The 16,979-nt window shown below is 51.5% G+C and overlaps 1 protein-coding gene across 3 annotated transcripts in view; it reads left to right on the top strand.

Moving 5' to 3' along the window:
* LOC133349782 (retinoic acid receptor beta-like) overlaps positions 1–16,979 on the top strand; it is a 181,978-nt gene that overhangs the window by 116,150 nt on the left and 48,849 nt on the right. For all 3 annotated transcript variants that reach the window (XM_061563521.1, XM_061563520.1, XM_061563522.1), the window contains one exon: positions 13,053–13,717. In XM_061563521.1, the coding sequence (XP_061419505.1) occupies positions 13,531–13,717 (187 nt within the window). In that variant the 5' untranslated portion in view covers positions 13,053–13,530. The remainder of the gene's footprint in view (positions 1–13,052; positions 13,718–16,979) is intronic.

Below are 16,979 nucleotides of genomic sequence, written 5' to 3'. Positions count from 1 at the left end.
CTCGTTGTTGCCAGGCCACCCTTTGCCCAAAGAGCAGTGGGATTATTTCATCTCCCGGTTGAGCAGAGGATAGAACCAAAGATGCGGTGTGCATTCAGGTATTTGGTTATTGGAGTAATTTGTTTTGCTCAATGAAAGGGTTTAACTTTGATCGTGCGATAGTTCACGCTGACTGTCATAGACTCATCATCATTATTATTTATATTTTTAGTAGTAGTCAATGGTAGACCAGAGTAGGCAAGTGATGGGTAGTCACAGCCACAACGAGAAGGATGTGGTGTGCTGGGTGCAGAAATACTTTATGGGTCACCAATCCCGGACAGACCCAGGTAAGAGCCCATGGAGACCACACAAATCGATTTCGTAAGGGGGATACAGTGGCAAGGACAATAATTACAAAACAGACAAATATTACATTAAATCACGTAAAGCTGGGTTTCAAATAGCAAAAGGCAATGACCATAAAGATGAACAAAATACAGTAGCCACAAATATAGAATAATCAATATCGGTCATGCGGTAGAAGCAACGATCGGAAGCAACTACACATGGTTGTGCGTAGCTGTAGGGCATTGCCTTGAACGCCGCTGTGGTGCTCAGGATTTTTGAGATCGAGAGTTGCTGCTGGGGCTGGTTTATTGGCTGGAGGCCGCGCTCTGGCAGGTGTGAGCGTGCGAGCGAGAGGGCTCTGTTTAACACTGCGGCTTTATCGACCAATATTATCAGTGATAAAAGGTTGTTTGAGTTAGATGACGTAAATATAAACGTGTTGTTAACCTACCGCCACATGACACAGCCAATTAGTAAGGTTTGTCATGTAAACAAAACGTGCCAATTAGTTACTACTTCAGCACACCGCTTGTGTGTTGGAGAGTAAACCCACAGCATTTACAATTTGAGAGGGCTCTGCTCACGTTTGGGCTGTTCGTGAAGTTCCGAGGCATGCTGCTGCGGGCCTGACGGCACGAAGCTGATTTGTGCTGTGACCGTGAGCTCGAGAAACATTGGGGGGCGGGGTGGGGGGGTGCCCGGGGTGCGTGCGTTGAGAAGTCCGGGTCGGGGCGCTGCCAGCAGAAGGCACGAGCATGCCCCAGCTCGGCCCCGCCGCTTTGCCACCCTGCCGACGGACCGAGTCGGCGCCGCCGCCATCTGCAAGGGGGAGAAACGTCGCCAAATTTGAAGAGGATTCTGGCAGAAGGGGATATATGGTCTCGCCGCGACATGGGAGGATACCTTTCGAACGTTGGATTGGAGATAGGGAGAGGCGTACGTGGACACTAACCATCTCCGCTATGCTGACGAGAGTCGCCACATTAACCCAGGTCACCCTGGAAAAATTGGAAATGCTTCACGCGTCACTATAAGTGTATTTAATCTTTTGGTTAAAACTAAAGGATCTATAACAATTATATGAACCCTTGGAAATTTACCGCAGGTAACCGAAGAACTTGTCAAAAGACAGCTGCAGATTCGAACTATGAATACATAAATACATACGAACAAAAGTAAGGTTGGTCAACTATGGATAATTCACCGCAGGATTTTGCCCCAAACACTGGTGCGCACGCTCATTAATTTCATTAACCTTAGCTCGGAGTTTGAAACCCGAGGCATTTTCCTTGTATTGTATAAATACGAGGCATATTTACAGGGTGTTTAAATTAGATGGACCCGATTTGAAATCGCTATATCTCTGCAACCACGAACCGCCCATGATTGAAACTCTTACCACTTGAAAGGGCGGGGCATAGAGAGGGCGGGGCATAGAGTTTCAAATGATTACAGCTCCATGCCTCTCTCAGTGCACAAACAGCCTCAGTCATTCGCAAGATGGTGACCCGGGAACACAAGGGGCGTTTTGCGTTCTGCATTTCAGCAAGACTGAATCTGTAATTGCGGTGCGGCGTGCATTTCAACGGCGTTTTGGCATTGATCCGTCAATGTCAAAGAGCATTCGTCGTTGGTACCGACAATTTGAGGAAACAGGCTGTTGATGTAAGGGGAAGAGCACAGGGCGACCACGCACCTCAGAGGAAACGTGAGAAGAGAGGCGTTTGGGACGAATTCAACTATCGCCTCGATGTTGTCCGTACAGCAGGTGGAGGGCACATAGAGCATTTATAAAATGGTTAATAAAACATAACTCATTAAACCGTTTGTAACTTTTTGTGTAAGTGTAACATGTTGCCATCGTGAAATATACAGCTTTGAAATTGGTTCCATCTTTTTCGAACAACCTGTAAATGTACATAGCTTGGATATGGCCCTTATTTTATTTTTTCTGCCTCGCGTAACTCTTCCTGTAGTTTACCGCGTGACGTCAAAGCGAATTGTTAATTTTGCTGACAAGGTTCAGCTTCCTTGTGTGCATTTCACATTGCAGCTTCAATGCAAGTTGCTAATGTTGTGGGCAAATAAATAAAGAACATTCCGCGATAGAGGTCACGTGAACTGGCCAGGAGGCTCAGCGGCGGAGCAAGCGCCACGCAGTTGGAAGGTTTGCGAGCTCACATCCCGGTTGGGGGGTTGACTCAGCCCAGTGCCCCCTCCATGGTTGATAAAATGATGTACCGCTTTGTGGCAAAGTCAACAGTCATTGTCCTATGGATAGACTATCCCCCGCGTTAGTAATGTGGAATTTCTACACCTGGATTTTATTGTTTCCCTTCTACGTGACTTTACCGAAAGAACCAAGAATATTCCACCACTGGCTTATGGATTTGTACCAGCCCATTGCCCCATTTGAGTTATAAATGACGTTTACTTTGAGTGGACAGGTGCTTAGTGTTTACATAAGATAAAGGACACGACAGATTAACTACCCTGGAGCCACGCTATTGAATATCTTCTAGTTATTTTTTTTAGCTCTCATATGAGCCGCAGCTTACAGCTCGGAGCTTAAACTAGTGGAGTGGACTATTCGTTGTATCGGTGATGGGGGCTCCTGTTTCTCCATTTTGAAAACGGGTTATTTCTACCTTAACCCGATGTCTGAACGTCGCAAACGCTGCTGGAGCGCGTGCTTGTCATCGTTGTTGCACTGCGTAGGCATATTATGTGTGGCCACCGAGCAAATGCTCAAATCACTGGCTCGTCACAAACGCTCGGCAAAATCCTAACGCGCTGTTCCTCATGGATTCACAAAAGCCCAGCGGTTGTATTTTTATTATATATTTAGCCACTCTTTCATGCAACGCAAATATATTAAGAACCTCGAATAAAATTACAGCGGCGGTTTTAAGCTGAATTATTTTTAAGACGGCCGTTATTATAAATGCACGTTGCACCCTGAATGGAGAGAATGCATTGCCAGCTTCTCGAATCTGTGATTTCCGTAACCATCTGACAGTCCATTGCTGCACCGATTCAATTCGATCGCTATGAGAACGCGGTGGTTATACGGCAAAATCCCCGTCACGTGATGCGTTCCTGAAAGGTGCGACGACGAATATCGAAACAACGTCAATCGAAACGATTTCGTGGGCAGGAGGTGGTGGAGGCAATGGCCGAGAGGCGACGGATAACGAGAAAGGAGGGACGATGCTGCCAGCGACGTCAGTGTGGGGTTGGGACGACGCAAATCTGGTAGCGGTGTTCGTCGGGACGTATTTGCGAAACGACGTGAAAGGGGAAGTCGTAAATCGGGGTGTAACTGTACCGTGCTTTGATTCGGACAGATTGTCTGTGAATGGTTTGCATGGTCCCTCTGCATTATTTAAACCGCAAAGGGGGGGGGGGGGGTTGAAATTGCCATGGGCCTATAGCTAGAATTTCCGCCACCTGTCCCCGGTGAAACAATTACAGACACGAAGTGAAGTGCGCTGCATTTTCTCGGTTTCACGAGCGGCCGTTGCGCCGGCGACTCGAGGCGGCTCTGAAGAGATGCTGTAGCTTCCTGGTCAGCTACCACGTCAACCCCAATTCCCCCAATGTAAAATCATCGGCTTTCCTAGAAAGCGCTCAGCCAAATCAGAAATGCCTTGGGTACGAGTACTTTACACGGGTTTCCCTCTTCTCTGAGCCTCGACGTTAAAAAGGCATTTGTTGTGTCCGAGCTCGCAGCAGGGGATAAGAGGACAGGGCAGTGCTCTTCACTAATTTTCAGAGAGGTTGGCCACTTTCGCCGATAAGACATCGTCAGTGTGAGGGCCGCCGCACATTTGAAACCCACTGTTGGGATTGACAGCAGCACGATGACGATGGGGGGTGGTGTTTTTACATCTTGTGTGGTGTCAGGGTCTGCACGTCAGGGGCCGCACTAAAGGCCACCAGGGGCTCGCCGGTGGCGCCTGACGGGCCTTGCAATGGAGAACAACAGGGACAGAGGCCACGGAGGTGAAACGAGCACGACCGAGCGAGGGCTCTCGTTTCCCATCGTGGCCACGGCTCCACCTGTCCGCTGTTCCATTTAAAGTCGGCAGCGAGGCGCCGCGCGAAAGCAAAGTGAATCCGCCCCGCATTCGTCAGCAGCAGCAGCGCACGCAAGCGGCGGTGACTGACAGCTTGTAATTGGAAACTCGTGGAAATGTGTGAATTATTCACTCAAACTTAATTGGCTGCAGTTGACCCCGCAGGGCGTTGTCTAAAGCTCACACTGGCTCGTTCTGCTCTTTCACATCTGTGATTATATATATGAAGGACTCTCACGACGCGCGGCTCGCACAGATAGAAGCAGAGGTGTGGACTCGAGTCATGTGACTTGGACTCGAGTCAGACTCGAGTCATGAATTTGATGACTTCAGACTCGACTTGGACTTGCATAACAATGACTTTGTCCCACCTCTGAGGTGTGGACTCGAGTCATGTGACTTGGACTCGAGTCAGACTCGAGTCATGAATTTGATGACTTCAGACTCGACTTGGACTTGCATAACAATGACTTTGTCCCACCTCTGGATAGAAGCGAGTGGGGCCCACGCCCGATGGTTTGTGAGCTGTCTCGGGGGGGGGGGGGGGGGGGGCTCGCGGCTGCCCCGCCCACGGTTCGCCCATGACACAGGATATCTCCTCCGCTGGCGGTATCCCTCCGCCCTTAAACGTTTGGCTGTGACGGGAGACAAAGGCTGAGGTGTCTTCTTTTTAAATCCTTTATATTAAGTTCACTTGCTTGCGCGCTTGCGCGCTTACGACCGTGCAAATCTTTCGGTCGTTTTTTAACCCACTTCCCGTGATCCAATCGAGCTGACATTTTGCACACAGACTCGTTGTGCGTGACAATTTATTTTCGTGGAAATTTTTTTCTCCAAAATTTTACACTTTTTAGGAAAAAAAAATTATATTTAATTACCAATTGCTTAATGGTGGCAGGCAATCATCTGACCCATAGGTGGCAGCCATCTCAAGCCAGAGGACGAGAGGACTCTAGCCGCCACGCATATAAAGAATTTATAATGAAAAACTTTGTTTTTACGGGTTAATTTTTTAAGTCGTCATTTGCGTGTGCACGTGTACAGCCCCCCTCACCCAATCCACTGCTGGATGATGGCTTTGCCGCGCCGTGCGGATTGTGGGGGGTTGTTTGGCCACGTTTCACCACGCTGGTCAGTGTGGGTTGGTGAAGGCAGAGGGAGCGTGGTTGTGGGAGCATGGGAGTGCAGTACAACGACGGATTTTTTTGCTGCACTGCCCTTGTTACCCCGAAGCAGCCTACAGCACTCGTTATCAGAGTCTGAATATTTATTGCTGGAGGAATCCGATGAGCTGTAAAGCTCTTTTTAACAGACATCCAGTAGGGGATGGTAAGAATGTTACAACAACAAACTGTACAACAACACGATAGTGATGCAAGACGGTTAAACAAATCATCCAAACACAAACAAAGTAAACTAAACCAACCCCATCCTACCAAAGCCCACTGAGGTATTCACTTATTTTCAAAAGCGACCTGGCCACAAATGATAGCTCGACAAAGTGGCTTATCACGTGGATTTTTATAGCAGCAAAATAATCCAAATGATCTAAATAGTCTAAACGTATGTTTCTAAATGCGGAGGTTAAAAACCGCTCGGGCACTATTGAGGCTCAGTCCTGCTTACATTTCGAAATCCGATGAGATCTGACTGGATTTGAAGTTTCCATACTCTTTGGTTATTTCGGTAAAGTCACGTAGGTGAAAAAATAATAAAGTAAAAAAGTAAATAAAATTTATTTTTCATTTCATTATTTTTATTTTATTTCTTTTTCACCTACGTGACTTTACCGAAAGAACCAAAGAGTAGAGATCTGACCACCTCTTGGGTGAGTGAGGTGGTCGGTTAATGTGACCGAGCCTCAACAGGGAACCAGGGACTACAAATGTTTGACAAGCCGAGTGCACCAGCCCAGTCAGTCAGCCCGCCACAAGGGTGCTGTTCTCCACCACACCACGTAACGCACTGCGTTTTGTTTTGCGACTCGCAACCCGGTGCACTGGACAGCGGCGGTGCGGTTGTAAAGGGAAAGCAGATGTTCTGTGAAGGCCGCTTCGTCGCTTTTTTGGAGCGCGCTTGCACTTTAAGAAGCGTTGCCACTGCGGCTTTTCCTGCGTTGTGAGTGTTGACCTAAGATGACGGTCGTGACGATGACGAAGACGACGATGTGAAGGATCAAATATGCAAGCGCGAACTTCTGGCTTGTACATGGGAACGACGACGAGGAGGGTGATGACGACGGTTGTAGAATTAACAAACTGAATGTTGTAGCTTTAGGTTTTTTTTCTTTCCCCCCTTGAGGTTACGATATTGTGACCTTGTTGGTTGCAGCGACGATCGTTAGTGCTAGCGAGCGATGTCACGGCAACACGGGGCCTGGGCGGACCGAGAGAAAACGCCCGCGAAGGCGCAAGTCGCGCGGGCCCTGTTCCCACGCGGTACCCACGCGGTGACTTCACCGGGCCTGGCCCCTTGGCGAGCGGACGGGATGTGGACGCCGGCGCGCACATTCGTCTTGGACGTGCGGGCCACAGGGCTCTCCGTCCCCGTGTGCGCGTTATGCGTCTCGGGGGGCGGGGAGGCGGCACTGGTTACAGCCAGGATGTCAATCAATCAATGCGTGGGCGCCATTTGAAAAGGCGCTCATTGCGTTGACTGCAATTTTTCAATTGCAGTCAACGCAATGAGCGCCTTTTCAACTGGCTTTGGGGGCAGATATGTGTGAGACTTCCAAAACCCGCTGGGCTGCTGGGCTGCGAGGTGGCCAGGAGTAGGCAGCAGAGCAGGTTGGTTAAAAAAAAATTCCTCTGTAGGCCTGCTCACGTTATAATTATTAAAACTATTTTGATTTTACCAGGTAAGGCCCACTGAGCTATGTAGCTCTTTTTCAGAAGTGGCTTATCACGTGGAAAATTATTGCAGCCAAATACTCGCACGTTTCTAAATGTGTAGGCAACAACCTGGAGAAAAAAACCTACGTGACAACGGGGAGAACATGCAGACTCTAAATATACAGGCGTCATCAGGATTGGGATCGAACGTACGACCTCCTGTATGCCAGACGAGGTAGTTAACAGCTTGCCACTGTGGCGCCCCAATCATCCCCTTGTCCGGTCGGTGGCATTTCTCTGGCTGTCCCGGTTCTTACCAGCACGCAAAACAATTCTTAAAACGGAATCGGTAAAAGGTTTCGATGGAGGGCCCTCCTAAGAAGAGGCCTGACCCCCCCCCCCCCGCCCCCCAGCGAGGCTTTCCTCAATGAATGACACGGTTATCTTTACGATTGCTTGCCGTCTCTCATGGGGAAATCTATTTCTTGGCAATGTGCTGAAAGTTCTGTCTGTCCATCGCAGACAATGTCTACCCCTATGAATATCTCCGTGTTGCTGTCTCCCGCCGTGTCTTTGCGCCTCAACGGCACGTGTCCTCAAAGCGGCGCGTCCAAACTGAGCAGAGAGACGCCGGGGACACAGAAATAAACATCAGGAGAGTCGCAGAGAGACATGTGCGGAGACGTGGATGTGGAGAGAGACACCGAGAGAGGCAAGAGGCTTGGGAGAGTCATACAGTGACTGCTGCGCTGTAGTGATGCCCCTGCATTGAGTAGGCGGTGGTTGACAGCCGGTGATGCAGATTTCTCACTTTTCGGAGGAGCCTTCCAAAAATACAGCCGAGCAGAGCGAACCGTGATGGAATAGCGTGCGAGCTCTGGCAAATTACTCATTAATGATGCGAGCCATTCCAGGATTTTATGTCGGAGTAATTTGTTAAGGGGGACAGCTACATTGCACCCCCACCTTAGGAAGAACGGCCCCTTACAGCCCTGGCAGCGCGTATGTGCGTATGTGGCCGACATAATTAAATCTCGGCCGCGTGTCTCGGGGATTTGTAGGTGAAGCGGATTGAGTGCATTATTTATTGTGCTTATTTGGCGGTGGCGGCGGTGGCGGCGGCGCGGGAGGCCAGCGCGCTCCGGCTGCTCCCATGGGCGCGCGGTGTGGGGGGGTACAGTGCGCGCGGTCTCGCTGGCCGTGCCTGCCCAGGCCAAGTCATCATTTGTCAGCTGATGAGGCAGGCGGCCCCCCACCCCCCACCGCCCCAACACACACACACCCACCCAAGGCAGCCCTCGGTCCGGCCCCACGCGCTCGCTGACTGCTTGTGTGCTCCGTGCGCTCAACGCCGAGCGTGGCAGTGGCAGGGAGAAATGTGCAGGAGGGCTCTTGCCGAATGCGTGACCGGGATCGCCGCGGGGGGGGGGGGGGGGGGGAGACCTGCGTTGGGCACGTGACGAGCAGCAGAGCTCCGTGGAGGCGAGATGTTAACTACCTCGCCAGGTATGCCGGAGGTCGTGGGTTCGATCCCAAATCTGACGCCTGCGTTTTTGGAGTTCGCGTGTCTCTCTCTCACCGTGGTCGCACGGGTTTTTATCCGGGTCCTCTGGTTTTTCCCCCACCACATCTATGAACATGCGTTCAAAGTATTTGGCTGCTCCTGTAAATTTCCACACGACGATCAGCCACGTGGTTGAGCTATCATTTGTGAGAGCCAGGTCGCTTCTGAAAAAGTGCCACGTAGCTCAGTGGGCCTTACCTGGTGAAATAGCAAATAGATCATAGTTCACGGCCATGGCAAGAGGAGTACTGGATGTGGTGTGCTAGGTGCTGAAATATATTTTGACAGACCCGGTTGAAAAATGTAATCCTTGGGTACGTCACCCTGTGTGTGCAAAGAGGACGTGGTCCTCTAGCAGTGTTGTTTCCAGGACCGCACACCGGCACGGGACGTGGAACCTTGTTTTCAGTGGCCATTAAGCGTGATCAATGTATAAGTAAATAAGTGCAATCACAAATGCATTTGCGCCGAGCTGGATAAATAGAAGTCAGTGCTCCGCTTGTTAGACCCGAATGTGAAGGCAGAGGAATACTAACTAACAACCTGCGGGACGCGGGGGAGCGGTGGCGCAGTGGTTAGGCACTGCGCTGCGACGCACGAGTGACCTGCACTGCATTTGCTATCCCGCTCACAGCCGACGCCAAGTGGTGAACGTCTGACCCGGTCTCGGGCCTCACCTCCCCTAGGTCAACCAGGCGATAAACGGGTACCGAGTGCGCAACGTCAACATCGGCGCTGGGGAAACACAGTTGGCTGGGATCAACGCCACTCCTGCCGCCTCGCTCGCTGTGCCCGGCCTTAATAGGTGCTCGCTAAATAATGTTTTGCCCCCAATGAGCGGGGTGGGTGGATCTTTGCGCAGCACAAGTGGTTTGTTGAGCCACTGGGATGTTGGCGAATGTGTGCGGCTGGCAATGTGTGTCCAGCCTCAAGTCACAGCAGCAGCAGCAGTTGCTGGGAGCCTGGGCTGTGGAATGCTGCAGCACACTGTGATGTGTTGGGGGGGGTGTGAGTGCATGCTTGTGGATGAGTGTGTGTGTGTGCGCGTGTCTTGGTGTGTGTGTGTCTTGGTTGTGGGGAGCGGTAGTGTAGTGGTTAGCGCTACAAACCTGGCGACCCGGGTTCAGTTCCCGCTCACGGCCAACATCAGCGACGATTATTTGAGCCGGTCCTGGGCCTCCCCTAGGTCGACTCAGCCTCAAATGAGTACCTGGCGTGGTGTGTAAACATCGCCACTGGGGAGATAAAGGCGGCCGGGCGTGGTGCTGGCCAGCACCCCTCGTTTTCCATGCCGGCCTTCATAGGTGCTCACTAACAGCACTTGCCCCAACAGTCTGTTCAGGCTATCCGGGGGATCTTTATATGCGTGCGTGTCTCCGCATGTGCGTGTCGTGCTCGATATTGATGCTTGAGTGTCACGTGTATGGATGGGCCGCTGTATTACACCGCTTGCAAACAACAGCGCAGTCGTTCGTGTTGTGGAGGGAAACCGCGCCTGGACGTATGGCAGCCACCTTTGCTTTGTTTATGTTGGGTCGCGTGTTCCCCCCCCCCCCCCCCTTCAGTTTGTTGTGATTGCCTAATAGAGTTGCCGTGGTTCACGGAAACATTTGCAAAGTTGGGGGTCTTTCCCTGGCGGCGGATATTGATCGATTCGGTTTGCCGCGCATGCGCAAGCCACTGACGCGCATTAAGAATATTGTTGAGAGCTCCGATGTTTCACCCCGAGACGCTCCTCTCATCATCTATGGCTGTACCTCGAATAGAGAAGTCGGCGTGCTTGAGAGGCAAGGAGACGCCGCTAGGCGAACGACAGCCGAGGAAGGAAATCGTGGAACACGGGTCTGTCCTCCCCATGGCGCCGTGTTTCCATCACGCCAGTTGGATATAACGCGATTGAGTGAACACAACTACTATAGGAATAAGGGCTTGCAGCAAGGCCGCAATTATAATATATATTGGGGGGGGGCACATCGCCCCCAATATTCAAATATGCTCAAAATGTCCCCCCCCCCCCCCAATATATTGCTATAAAATAGATTTCTGTTTATTTGATTGTGGTTATGGTTATACTTTATTAATCCATAATCTTTGCCATTACATGCAATGAAACAAGAAAAGGTATAAAAAGAAAAAAACAGAGTAATGGAATACAATACACCATTAGACATTTTTGTAAAAAAATAATAAGTCCATCCTATGTGTTCGTGAATGTTTTAATATTTTCGACAGGAAATTCGTTTTCAAATTTAGATTTTTTTTTCTGGGGTGATCCCCAGACCCCCTGGAAGATTTGGTCCCCCCCAATGTTGACTCTATGGCTACGGCTTTGGCTTGCAGTGATGTTGAAATCAGCGCGTTGCATAGCTCGGCTCTTGCATCGCGTGCCCATGAGGGATGGTGTTGGTTTGTGGAGGCCTTTACCCCAGCAGTGGTGAGATCACGACTGATGACAGTGACCCAAATAATGATGGGACCGTACATATTGCATTTCCGACGAGCACGGTTGGCTACGGACGGTGCAAAAGAAGTTCAACGTACAAACGTTGCAGACAGGATGCTCAGAGATTCACAACACGAGCAACTGGTGCTCCGAGATCAATGTGAATTCTTGCTCAGTAGGCAGTGCCTCATCTCCTGTTTGCAGCTTCGAGACAGTTTTGGAAATACCACATTGCTATGGTGGGGGCGAGTTTATCCATGGGACAGCCACTTTTGAATTCCCTACAAAGTGGTACTATTTTATCGACCTCGGAGGAATGATGGGCATAGTCATCCCCCAACAAGGATCTAAACTCAAACTAAACTTGATTTGACCAGGTAAGGCCCACTGGGGCTATATAGCTCTTTTTCAGAAGCGACCTGGCCGCATATGGCAGCCCAAGGAAGTGGTTTATTACGTGGAAATTCATAGCAGCCAAATATTCTACACACGTGTTTCTAAATGTTGAGGGAAGCACCGGAGGACCCGGAGAAAAATTCCACACGACCACGGGGAGAACATGCAAACTCCAATTATACAGCGGGCGTAATGGTCGGGATGGAACCCGCGACCTCCTGTATACCAGGTGAGACGGTTAACATCCCACCACCGTGGCATCCCGTCTGAACTGGCAACTTTTCGATACCCGCTTTGGTGTAAATGCTTTGAGCCACCGGACCGGCTGAGCAGCGCCCGCCGTCGCTCGGGAGATGGAATCGTCGTCGATCTAGTCACGTGACGACCGCGGCGCCCGCAGCTTGAGGAGCCGTGACGCTCCAGCTAATTTTGTGTAAGCGTTCTGTTAGCATTAAGCACCAATGCAGACCGTGCAAAAATATTTATCTTTTGAATGGTTGCGCACTTGTGAGCGTGCACGTACAGCACAACAGAACTCCTGTTGGGCGGCAAAGTAATCTGCTTAGGGGCTTGAGAGATTGTCAAGTGGGCGAGACAATATTATCTGGGCTTAAAAAGTGAAACATGTTTCAGTCTGAATAAACAAACCCACCAGATAAAAAAAACACACTCGGGGGTGCATTTATCACCATACTTTATTGCCCCTTTAGATCTTGAAAGCTAAACACGTTCCAGTAATGAAAGGTGTACGAATTTGCTCACCGTTTTTCAAACGCTTTACCCTTTTGTCAATGTTCTTCCACCCCCCCCCCCCCCCCGTTGAGTCCGTCGTGTGCCGTCATCACAGCGACATGTACATAATCCCCGTGGTCATTTTCGCTGTTGTTTATTGTTATCCGTGCGTTTTGCGTTGTCGTGTAAATGCTCGGGTGAAATGTAGCAGAAGCCCCCGTGTTTGTTTGCGAGCACGGCCCGGCTCTCCTTCTTGTGGGACTCGTAGGCCTTGCAGGGCCAGTCCCTCTCATGCATTCTTGAAAAGGAATTTACCACTCAAAAGCTTATTCATATTTTTAAAAATTCTCAAGGGTTTTTCCACGTCTAGGGAAACCGAAACTTCAGGATGTCAGTGTCCACGTCCTCCCTAGCGATGGCACATCCTTGCGAGTCCCTCTCATTCGATGTCACCTCCCGCCCCGCAGCACACTGGCTTTGCATGGCACCTGCAGCGTTCTGACCCACTCTCCAAGCGGCAGTATCTCTCCTGAACCCTCCATGCCCTGTGACACCACCCCAATGGACACCATTTCATTTCTCTTAGTTTGTAAGTTGGACCGGGTGTACGGTGGCGGGTATGTGTCCGTTTGAACTATATTAGGGCGACTGACCTTTGGATTCTTTATCTCCCGCAGGTACTGATCTGTGCAGAGTCTGTGGGCCGGGAGCTCCTATCACGGCGTCCAAAGGGCGGGGAGCGTGACGCCTAATTGAACTTCAATCCGCGGCTCTGCGCCATGACTGCATCTACATCAGCCGATCGCACCGAGCGTAAAAACTGAGATGTACTGCAGAGACTCCAGGGGAGGCGGCTCGAACTGAGACCAAAAGCACTTCGGAATGCTGTGCGGCAGTCGACCGCGCGAGCCAGAGTGGAACACATCTGCACTGCGGCCTCGCTGATATTCGATACCACCGAGGAACTGTCCACTGTACTTTTTTTACTTTACTTTACGAGCCCCCGTTTTGACAAAGTGCAGAGACCGCCGTGTCACCGTGCGGCTGTCGTGGACTTTGCCCCGCGGAGGCGGGAGGCTGGACGGAGGAGGGCGGCGCTGTTCTGGATCCGCGGAGTCTGCTAGCGCCGAGCGGCGGCCCCGTCGGGCGGCCGGCATGGCGTCCAGCAGCAGCACGTGCTCCACCCCGAGCCCCAAGGGCCACCTGCCGGCCTACGCCGCCGGCGCCTACCCCTTCCTCTTCTCGGGGTCCGGCGGTGGGGCCATGTCGCCGCAGAGGCTGGGCGGCCTTCACCCACTGCACCAGATGTCCGTCAGTGGCTACAGCACGCCGTCTCCGGCAAGTGAGTGCTCCCGCCCCCCCCGGGATCCGTCCGCTGGGTTTGGCACCGTGCGTTTTTGATCGCCGTCCTAACGTGCGGCTCGGTGCTCCGTGCCTCGGTTGCTTCGAGTGCTCGCTCAGAAAAGGTTACTTTGGGGCAACGGGCACGCCGTGGTCTATTTGCACATCTGCCGACTTCTCGAAGATTATTGCTTTTCCATTTCCCACGCTGCGGGCAAAAAGCACCCCATTGCCAAAAGTGGCGCATGCGCGCGCGCGTGTTGAATTGCTGTGGAAATCGTACGCGCGCGCTTGCGGGAAGGTTTCGTGAGACCTGGGCTTTTGCCGTGAATTTTTTTTCTGACAAAAATCTCATCGAGGGGCTAGAGATGGGGATGGGCCGAGGCGCGGCGTCGGTGAGTGAAAGCAGCGCCGCTGCTGCCCCCGCTGCCGTTGTAGGCATGCGCGCTCCCAGCCTCGCATGGGAGGCAGCGAGCATGGATAATGTGGAGATTACATGCGGCGGCTCCCTTTTACTCTTCATCTGTCCGCAGCTGCCTGCCGTCGTCGGTGCGCGCGCTGCGATCGTGTATTTAAACGAACTCGAGCTTAAGAGTCATGAGCCTCAATTTCCCGCGGCATTATGGGCGAGCTGTGAGAATAAAACAAAATCAAAGTGCACATTCGTGCGTGGCAAAACAAAAATAAAATAAACCTTACAGGACGTGCCGCGCATTACTGTAACGATTATTGAGATTGAAGGGACCATTGCGGGCCAGTCGACATGAACAAAAATTGTGGCGGTAATGTTGATCTTTATGCACAGCAGAATCGCGTTCCCAGTAAGAGATATTAAGGGATTGAATCATGCAGCACTTGAGTGGCTGCCGTGCATGGGTGTAAATTAATTCCTTGTCAGTTTGATCCCAACGCAGAAGCCCTCGGATAACCCAGCGCAGCTGCGCCAGCGTGTTTGAGAATGCCTCCTTAATTGAAATGTGACGCCGTCACGTCAGTCATCTGCGCGTAGCCTTTGGGCCTCTGTTATCGTTAGGTTCAACCAGTTTTCGCCTGCGAAAGCACCATCGTCGTGACACTTGAAGGAGCTATTTGCATACCTTGGGCACACACATGCGCGGGGCGTTGCGACCGCGTGACCCGCTGGCATGCGCGATCCCAAAGCGCCAGGCGCTGGTGCATTGGGCCCTTGTTGCGCACAAAGTGCTTGCCACGAATGAACCACGATGCCTTGCTGACTCTCTGGTCATCCTCGCAGCGGCTTTTGGCTAGCCATCAAACAAAGACGGTCGCTGCATCGCGCGTTTTCAGACGCGCTTCTGCGGCCGTCTGGAACACTCTTCCGACCGATATGAGGAAGCCAACGGAGCTGTGCACTTTTAAATCTAAATTTAAAACTAATTTCTTTAGAACTGGTTTTTGCATTTAGTTGTCCTTTCCCTGCACCTCTGATTAGCGCGGCTGGCTACGTACGGTGCGAAAGAAGCTCAACATTATGTAACGGCCGCAACGTGATACGGAGATAAAAATCGAGATTAAAATGAGAAAACTTCGGGACCCAAAATAAAATCTATGTCGGTGGTTGTGTTACAGAAGACGTTAACGCGCCACCACGAGAGCCCTCGCGACGTTGAATTGGCGTCGTTTTTTATTTTCGTCGCCGTGTAATGCACGAGCGTGAATGCAAGTGCGGAGACCCGTAAATTAAGTTATCCGTTAAGTAGTCGGGAGGATTAAGCCGTTCACGGGTTGCTGGTCTAACTGCACCAGCGCAGGCAGCGAGGCTCGCACGAACCCATCTGGCGATTTCATAACGCGTACTTCATTTCCCTTGCGAAGATTTCCAAATAATAAGCAAGTAAGTAATAGAGAATAAATGTATAGACGTCTCGTCGCACTCCGTGGAATTGCCGAGCGGAGCATGCTGAGTTTTCCCCATTAACGAGCGTCGCAGCACGGAGCGTGAGCGATGTTTTTGGCGCTGACGCTATTTAAGTGGACACCAGGGCCTTACTTGAACCGCCGCTCACTTCGAGAATGCGACCCGGTCTTCTTTCGCTAACCTCGGATGACTCGGGAGCGTCCGGCGCTGGCGCCGGCGTCGCGCGGAGCCACGCGGCTCCCTGACCCCGCTGGGCCCGCGCACGCGTTGGCAACGCCGCGTGCCGCGGACGCCACGGCTAATTGACTGTAAACGCCGGAGACTTTGCCACAAACGCACTACGCCGGAACCGGCCGCCGTGCGAGACCTCCGCCTCGGACGATCGGCTGCGTCACGCGGTGGGGAGCGGGGGGGTGAGTGGTTGGGTGAGCGGAGGGCGGGGGGCGGGTGGGGGCCGCGGGGCGCATCCGCCGGCCACGCGGTTAATGGATGCGGCTTGGCTCGGCGAGGTTTGCATCCGACATTGGCCCGGGGCTTGTGGGAATAGAGACATTAAGAGTTTTCACTTCTGTGCCACAACTCCCCCGGCTGCTGCTCGAAAAGCGAAAAACTAAAACAATCCTCAAGAGAAAGGCGGGGGGGGGGGCTGTTGTGGCGACCGCAGGGTCGCTGAGCCGGGTGGGTCCTTGAAGGCCGGAGCTTGGCGAGTGCGAAGCCTCATTGGTATTCCCCGTGGCGTCCTTCACTTGGCAGCGAAGTCCCATTAGACTGGCCTGGACATGCAGCCCCGCAGCCGCGTGACTCCTCTCGGCTCAGCTCGGTAGCCACGGGCCTATATTTAGAACAAATTAATGAAAGCGATCGAACCATAAAAAAGTAATGGTAATGAAATTAGTTGTTAATGTTCTGCATAAGGTGTTAATCTTCCCATTTTGACAACCTGAGAAAGGCTGTTGAAGTCCTTTCTGGGCACTGCTGCGTGTTGAGCAATGCATTTGTGAACTTGCTGATAACAGAATGTTATCTTCAGGTTAATAAATAGAGGGCTAGTGATTGCTGTGACACCTGGCATTTTTACCTCTGGGCTGATTCCACTTTCTGGGTTCCAGCATCATCACCCCTTTCTAGAAGCCAACATAAGTTCACTCTTATCGATGAAATTTATGATGCGTTAATGTCGTGCACAGTTGGCCCAAACAACTGAAAGCCATTATAGAAATTGTACATCCAGGCATTGCCACAAGCAGCGAACCCCTACACACAACAAGCACACTTTACGTGCTCCTTGACATCGTGTACCGTTCGCTAGTAATATTTAAAGGACTTAAGCACCCTCAACTCCTTTCAATTAAGGGCTTTAAATGATTAGGAGGAGGCACAGGAG

The sequence above is a fragment of the Lethenteron reissneri genome, chromosome 31, assembly GCF_015708825.2.
Source record: "Lethenteron reissneri isolate LAM-NWPU_2019-01 chromosome 31, ASM1570882v1, whole genome shotgun sequence".
Taxonomy (NCBI): Eukaryota; Metazoa; Chordata; class Hyperoartia; order Petromyzontiformes; family Petromyzontidae; genus Lethenteron; species Lethenteron reissneri.
Note: the sequence above shows the minus strand (reverse complement) of the source record. Positions and strands in the feature narration are given on the sequence as shown.